Below are 8,209 nucleotides of genomic sequence, written 5' to 3'. Positions count from 1 at the left end.
AAATCAACTAAAATGTGCATGTAGATTACCATTTAGATGATGGTTGAGTCAACATTGATATAGTATCAGTTATGGTTGACACATAACGTTGATTCAACATGTAAGTCATAGACAACGATTTGTATAATTTCGATGTCAGGCTTCAACATAGATTCAATATTTCTGCCCAACCCTATTTCAACGTTGATTCACTCATTTTTTACTATCTGGGCAGTGATGGTCATTGGGGATATAGAATCCTTGTGTTGCGTGAATTACAGCTGAATTAAATTATAAGGTAGCGGTCCCTATAACATATGGTATCGGCAATTTTTTTTTCTTCTACGTAATTTCATTGAGCTGTAATTAACACCACATGACTCAATGTCCCAGATGACATCACATCACTGGTGGCCATATTCAAACTAAATTACTCTCAATAACTAAATGTATGCATGCTCAAGTGTTGGATGTGTGTGAGAATACAGTATGTGCAAAATAAGTCTTTGTTTTTGGTGAAGTGCCCCTTTAAGAGCTTCCACAAACATACAGATGAGCTGTATGGGAGAAGGTCTAGCACCAACTACCTCTGGTGAATTTTGGAAATAAAGCAAGCTCGAAATTCAATGCAATTCATCTTTATTTTTAAAATCCCCTTAACAATCGGTTCTTCACATCCTCTTCAGTATTCCTCTTCCTCTGCCTCTTCCACACCATCAGCCCCCACCTCTTCATAATCCTTCTCCAGAGCCGCCATGTCCTCCCTGGCCTCACAGAACTCTCCTTCCTCCATACCCTCCCCCACATACCAGTGGACGAAGGCCCTCTTGGCGTACATCAGGTCAAACTTGTGGTCGAGCCGCGCCCAGGCCTCCGCGATGGCCGTGGTGTTGCTCAGCATGCACACGGCCCTCTGGACCTTGGCCAGGTCTCCTCCGGGCACCACGGTGGGGGGCTGGTAGTTGATGCCCACCTTGAACCCTGTGGGACACCAGTCCACAAACTGGATGTTGCGCCGGCTTTTGATGACGGCGATGGCGGCGTTGACTTCTTTGGGCACCACGTCTCCGCGGTACAGCAAGCAGCAGGCCATGTACTTGCCGTGCCTCGGGTCACATTTCACCATCTGGTTGGCCGGCTCGAAGCAGGCGTTGGTGATTTCTGCCACGGATAACTGCTCATGGTAAGCCTTCTCCGCAGAGATGATGGGAGCGTAGGTGACCAGGGGGAAGTGGATGCGGGGGTAGGGCACCAGGTTGGTCTGGAACTCGTTCAGGTCCACGTTGAGAGCTCCGTCGAAGCGCAGGGAGGCCGTGATCGAGGAGACGATCTGGGCGACGAGGCGGTTCAAGTTGATGTACGAGGGACGCTCTATGCCCATATTCCGCTTGCAGATGTCAAATATGGCTTCGTTGTCCACCATGAAGGCACAGTCGGAGTGTTCCAGAGTCGTGTGGGTGGTCAGGATGGAGTTGTAAGGCTCCACCACAGCGGTGGACACCTGCGGAGCCGGGTAGATGGCGAACTCCAGCTTGGACTTCTTGCCGTAGTCGACAGACAGGCGCTCCATCAGCAGAGAGGTGAAGCCAGAGCCGGTTCCTCCACCAAAACTGTGGAAGAGCAGGAACCCTTGGAGCCCACTACACTGGTCAGACTGCAAGGAACAGAGATTTCCATCAGACATCTTTGTTTGCAATGTACAAAGAATTTTATGAATATAAACAAATCTACTCGATAGCAGAGATCTGGAGCGGAGTCATGAAATATTCTGACGTTCACTCAGGTTGGATTCAACATTTATTTGATGCAGAGTCTCGTTTGAGTCAGTTCTCACCATTTTTCGCACCCTCTCCAGCACAGATTCCACAATCTCCTTGCCAACAGTGTAGTGGCCACGGGCGTAGTTGTTGGCTGCATCCTCTTTGCCTGTGATGAGCTGCTCAGGATGATATAGCTGGCGGTACGGCCCATGCCGGATCTCATCTGAGGACAGAGCCATTTTAGTACAAATGCATTTCAACTGCATCAGCGCCAACAGTTTATTGATGTAGCGTGTTCATTTACCAGTACTTAAAAAAAAAGGTGCATTTTGAAACATTTCACTTGACAAATAGTCTCATTGGAGGAAAGTTTCACACATGCGTCCCTTCAGTTTCCCAGTGTTAACATGTCTATTCTAGTTATCTTTTTATTATTAAAACCATTGTTTTATTGCACAATTGAAGCAGGCATGGCCAACCGCATTTCACTGTATGCCCATTGACCTGGTATGTATGTGATGAATAAAACTCTTGAATCATTGAACCCAAGGGGCACAGCTGATTGCAGAATGGATACAATACAGCTCAATACACACAATTGTTAAGGGGATGCAGACCAGAGAAAGACTAGTTTACATCAGGGTCCTCCATTTTCAATTCATCGTAAAATTTAAAGCTCTGTGTCATGCTAGTTGTGCCCAATGGTTTCAATGACGAATGCCAATAAAAAAACGTGCCATTTCTGGGAAACTGAAGGACATACATAAACCTTTTCCCACCAGCGAGAAATAAATCAATTGAAATTCTAAAATGGCAAAGTACTCCTTTAAAGCCCAACCTCCAGGTTAAACCCTACTGATCAATTATGGGTAGTTTACATCATTGGTATATAATTTCATTATTTATTTTTTCCATTTGACACCGGAAATGCCACTCTGAAAGAGTTAAAAAGGTCCATGCACGAATAACATGCACGCGCGAATCAAAAAAGCTTATCAAACGCCGACGTCACTACAGGTGCATATTAATGAGCCGAATCTAAAAGCTAGCACGGCCGTGACGTCACTTCAGGAAATGCCTTGCCCGTCCGGGTCATAGTACTAGTTCAATGGTGGCCCACTCGGTGCATCACAGTTAGCCTATATAGCTCCGCCGTCCCTGCTGCCTACAGTTGGGACCACTACACTGACGTTAGCCTATGGTTCTCTCCTCTTTGTGTGCCCCCATCCTCGCAGGTGTCCTGCGGAGGAGCTTGTGGACGCGACAACAGCGGCGGCCGTTGTTAGCTCATAGCTATCGTGTTTGTACCACTAGCCTTTACAGGCTCGAGCACCCTACAGGCTGCCACCATTGTCGCCGTTGTCGCGTCCATGGCCCCCCGGCAGGGTACCCGTGGGGACGGGGTGTACAGAGAGGAGAGAACCATTTTGGGTCGGCCGTTCATGCCGGCCAGCGAGCCGGATGTCGGGATATTTTGTTAGCACAATAGCTACCAAGCTAAGCTATGTTAGCTACTAACGTTATAAACACAATACGTGTACAACGACACAATGATTTACATTATTACAAATATGGTAACGTGGTTGTGGCTTTAGAGATGGGTGGCTATAATCACGGAGCAATAGTGTTAGGTGAAAGATACATTTTCATTCGACTAGTAGTAGCAAGCATAATATCAGTGCCTGCCACTAGCTGTGTGTGACTCTGAGCGCCCCCTGGTGAGCCCCCTGGTGCCCTGCACCTGTTGTGACGATCATTTCGATTACACACGCACGTTATGAACCATTGATTAAAATATGCACGTGCGTGGTGATTGTGTTGGGCAGACAAAATGTTTGATAAAAACACTAAAACTGGGTCAATTTCAATACTTTTTTTCCCCATTCTTCATGAAAGTCACTGTTGGCCTAGTCCACATTGTTTATTGAACAAAAATACAACGTGAAGGTTGACCTTTAAAAGGAAAACTCCCAACATTTTGGGAAATTAGCTTATTTGGCATCTACCCTGGAGTTAGACAAGATACATACTTTTTTTCTTCTCTGTGCATGCAGTAGGAGTAGGAAGACACGCACCGTTAGCCTAGCGTCAGTCACTGGAAGTAAGTTCCTCCATTAGCCTAGTTCCAAACGTCTTCCTACTCCTACTGCATGCACAGAAGAAAAAGGTATGCATCTTGTCTAACTCCAGGGTAGATGACAAATAAGCTAATTTCCCAAAATGTTGGGAGTTTTCCTTTAAGGTGGCACTAATGACCGAACACTCACCTATTACTGTAGGCTCCAGGTCTACGAAGACAGCCCGAGGGACATATTTCCCAGCCCCCGTTTCACTGAAGAAGGTTCCGTAGGTGGACCCTGCAACCCCACTGCCTGTCTGGAGGGTCCCGTCTGGGCTGAGGCCGTGTTCTAGACAGTACAGCTCCCAGCAGGAGTTGCCCATCTGAACTCCCGCCTGGCCAATATGGACCGAGATGCACTCCCTCTGTTAAGAACCATGTGATTTGTAAGGATTAAAAAAAGAACAAAGCCTAAATGATTAGAAGTACAAATGTTATTCTGGTCAGCACATCATATTTCACTTGTGAAAAAGCACGAGAGGACAATGTTGCAGTAAGAACTGAATGAGTCTGCTTTGCTCACCATTGTTGGAACAGATGGTTCTTCAGATTGCAGTACTTGGAATAGAACCCTGAAAACGGTTTCCTACACGTTTAACACAAATCAAACATCATGAAAATGTTGCATAATTATAGCCATCGTTTCTCTGAGGGCATAACAATCCTCACCTGACCACTGTTCCACAAATGATACCAAAGCTACTAAGGCTTTATGCTGCAGAGGAGGTGGCTCTCATTTGTTGTACTTTTATAAAGAATTTATCTTAGCCGTCCACTGCACTCGTATTGTAGTCAGAGGTGGAACGTAATGAAACTGAGCAAAGGTTCAGTCAGGAAGCAGAGTACCTTGCAGCACAACTCATTATCCAACCAGTTTAAACTTTAGAGAATGTCTGCTCATTGGTCTTTGTGCCACACCTCATGATCCAATTAACCAATCAGTTTATCCTGAGCGTGACACACCTTCACTCATGCCTTTTCCTGAATCAGCTGTGTAGCTGATGGCTTAGACTCTGCCTTAGAGTACAATTTGTTACAAAATACTAATTGGTTACGAATGGTATATTGCAATATTATTGGAAATTAAAGTAAAAATGGGGGGTGGGTGGGGGACACTGTACACTGTACATTGGAATACTGACAAAGCCATACTTGGTCATTTACTGTACAACTGGGTTAGGACATTTGTGGGGGCCAGTTTCGAATTGCCCGTAGGTGTTCTTTGAGAGTGTTTTTGAAAGTGGGTAGTGATTCACATTCCTTTACAGCTTTGGGTAGGGCGTTCCACATTGATGTGGCATAATTGCGAAACGTGTTTAGTCCCTTGTTTGAGCCGAATCTGGGTTTAACATGATTTGTGGAGCTCCCTCTGGTGTTTTGATCGTGGTATTCACTGACCTTTTGGAAGTATTTTGACATGTACATGGGTACCTTGGTCGTGTAGTGTATCTTGTAGACCAGGCCCATTGCAAGTTGCTGTACTCTGTCGTCTACTCTAAGCCATCCTAGGTTGTCAAAGTGGGCAGGGGTGAGGTGGGTTCTAGGAGTCAGGTCAAGCAGTAGTCTGACCAGTTTGTTTTGAGATGTTTGTAATTTGGTTTTTAGTGCCTTTGAGGTGCTTTGGTACCATGAGGTGCAAGCATAGTCGTAGTACCCTTGAATGAGTGCTCCTGCCAGGGTCTTCAGGGTATTCTTGTTTACCAGAGAGGAGATCCGGTACAAGAATCGAGTTTGTTGGTTGACTTTTTTTATTACATTGGATGCCATTTTGTCACAGGAAAGATTAGCCTCTAGGATGGAACCCAGGTAGGTAATTTCATCTTTCCTTGTGACAATATTGTCACCCACTGTAATTGAGAAGCCGTCGGTCTTGCTGAGTTTGTTATTTGAACCGAAGAGAATGGACTCTGTTTTGCCCATGTGTAATGATAGTTTGTTATCGGTGAGCCATATGCAGATTTTGCCTAGTTCCGAGCTGAGGGTTTTTTCAACCTGTAACTTGTTCTTGTCAGAGACCAGCAGGGCTGAGTCGTCCACAAACAGGAACAAGTTGCAGTCACAAGCTGGGTGGGGAGGGGGTTTGGACATTTATGGAGGCCAGTTTCGAATTGCAGCCTCCCGCAGGTGCTCTTTGAGAGCGGTTTTGAAGGTGGGTAGGGATTCAAATTTTTTACGGCTGTGGGTAGGGCGTTCCACATTGATGTGGCATAATTGCAAAACGTGTTTAGTCCCTTGATTGAGCCGAATCTGGGTTGGACATGATTTGTGGAACTCGCTCTGGTGTTGTGGTCGTGGTATTCACTGACCTTTGGGAAGTATTTCGACATGTACATGGGTACCTTAGTGGTGTAGTGTATCTTGTAGACCAGGCCCATTGCAAGTTGCTGTACTCTGTCGTACTCTTTCTACTTGTGAAGTGGAATACATGGCTCTAGCCTCAACGATACAGGAGTGCATATACCTAGAACAACTACTTGAAGGTATTGATGACCAGGAATATACACTTACAAGGGTATATGAGGACAATCAGGGAACCATAGCTTTAGCCAGAAACCCTGTAAGCAGACAGAGGTGTAAGCACATAAAATATCATTTTATAAGGTCTACTGTGAACGAAGGAAAAAGTAACTCTGATGTATTGTCCTACTGAAGAGATGACAGCTGATATGACAAAACCTGTAACAAAATTGAAACTGAAGAAGTTTGCAGGAATCATTTTTGGAGTTCAAAATGTGTGAAGATATATGCATTTTACTATGCTTGATTTCTGTCAATACAACAACCTGAGTTCAAGTGGGTGTGTTAAGAATAAAGGTAAAATGTCCTCAGTTGTGCTATTATGTGCTATATATATATCAATGGGTCTCATTCCCCAATATTTTCCAAAGAGTTCTCTTGGAAGACTTATCTTGGAACCGACTGAGACAGAATCAATGACAAGTTCACTCTGAGTCCTCAACACGCTGGTAATATGTCTTAAGTGGCTCAAACGTTCGCACCTGTGATATGATCTGATATCTGCGTTGGGGAATGGCATATGTCTCAAACGTGAAAGCGCGTCCCTGTTCAGGTCATTTGCATACAAAACAACGCCTCCAGAGCTCCTTATAAGGCAACTAATGACGCAGCCGCGTGAAAATGGAATGGCGGAAGCGCTTTGCGAGTCTTGCGACCCATCAAAATTAGATTAGATTAATGTATTGGCATCATATATAGTACAGCTCATGGTACACCTGCCGCAGTGCGTGCACGCACACACACACACACACACACACACACACACACACGCAGTACTGTATATGAATGAATTTATTTAACAGATTGCAGAATGGGTACAATACAGTACGGCTCAATACACACAATTGTTAAAGTGGAGATGAAGCAGTGAACAATGTGATGCTAGTTTGTTTGTTGTGTACCTTGTGTAAGACAGGGTCCTATAATAAAATGTGAAATCCTGCTTATTTGTCTGAAAAATCAAATATAATTTCCCTGTTTTCGCCATGGGCGGCGCCATTTTGTTGCTGACGTCACGGTGTTGGTTTGGTGTATACACTGCTAGTTAGCTGCATAGTAAACATGGACTGTCAGGTCAGTCAAATGTTGCCTACCAAACAACGGGACCGCGGTGGTTCTTTTTGTATTGCTCCTGACTGTTCAAACTCATTTTACCGTGTGAAAGAGAGAGGAAAGTTGGTTAATTTCCACAAACTACCAGTGAAAAAAACAGTGTTGTTGGCAGTTGGCTCAGGCTGGCTGCACTCAGGCGGCGCGATCAGCCTGTTGGACAGGGAATGAAGATCTCCACGAACACTTCATTGCCTCGGATTATGTTGTTGGGGTGGGAGGTTTGTTCAGAAGACCACTAATCAGCTGAAGCCCGATGCGGTTCCCTCGGTCTTCGACAGACAGACCGGCCCAGGCAGTTCAGCATCGGGAGCATTTAGCCTGCTGGCTACCTAGCTCCACTTCAACCAGCGTTGGGAGCTCCAACGTTAGCTTGCCGATGCTACCAGCACATCGACAAGCTGCTGGAGCCAGCTAACGTTAGCTTGCTGATGCTACCAGCACATCGACAAGCTGCTGGAGCTCCCAACGCTGGTTGAAGTGGAGCTAGGTAGCCAGCAGGCTAAATGCTCCCGATGACATCGACAAGCTGCTGGAGCCAGCTAACGTGGCTACTCGTCCCGGGAGATAACGGTGCTGCCTGGCTGGTTGTTGGCTAACTAACGTGGCTACTCGTCCCGGAAGATAACGGCGCTGCCTGGCTGGTTGTTGGCTAACTAACGTGGCTACTCGTCCCGGGAGATAACAACGCTGCCTGACTGGTTGTTGGCTAACTAACGTGGCT

The 8,209-nt window shown here is 45.7% G+C and overlaps 1 protein-coding gene across 1 annotated transcript; it reads right to left on the bottom strand.

The window, feature by feature from the left end:
- Positions 1–661: 661 nt before the first annotated feature.
- Positions 662–4,220, bottom strand: LOC311242179 (tubulin alpha-4A chain-like; the record flags this gene model as incomplete). The annotated part of the gene is made up of 3 exons (XM_084331127.1): positions 4,007–4,220; positions 1,814–1,962; positions 662–1,633 (listed from the first exon to the last, which is right to left on the bottom strand). Exons 1-3 carry the CDS (start codon positions 4,179–4,181, stop codon positions 662–664), a joined length of 1,296 nt encoding a protein of 431 aa, XP_084187253.1. The 5' UTR covers positions 4,182–4,220.
- Between the last annotated feature and the right edge of the window lie 3,989 nt (positions 4,221–8,209).

The sequence above is a fragment of the Notolepis coatsorum genome (assembly GCF_963971535.1).
Source record: "Notolepis coatsorum genome assembly, chromosome: 15".
In the NCBI taxonomy this organism is placed as follows: Eukaryota; Metazoa; Chordata; class Actinopteri; order Aulopiformes; family Paralepididae; genus Notolepis; species Notolepis coatsorum.
Note: the sequence above shows the minus strand (reverse complement) of the source record. Positions and strands in the feature narration are given on the sequence as shown.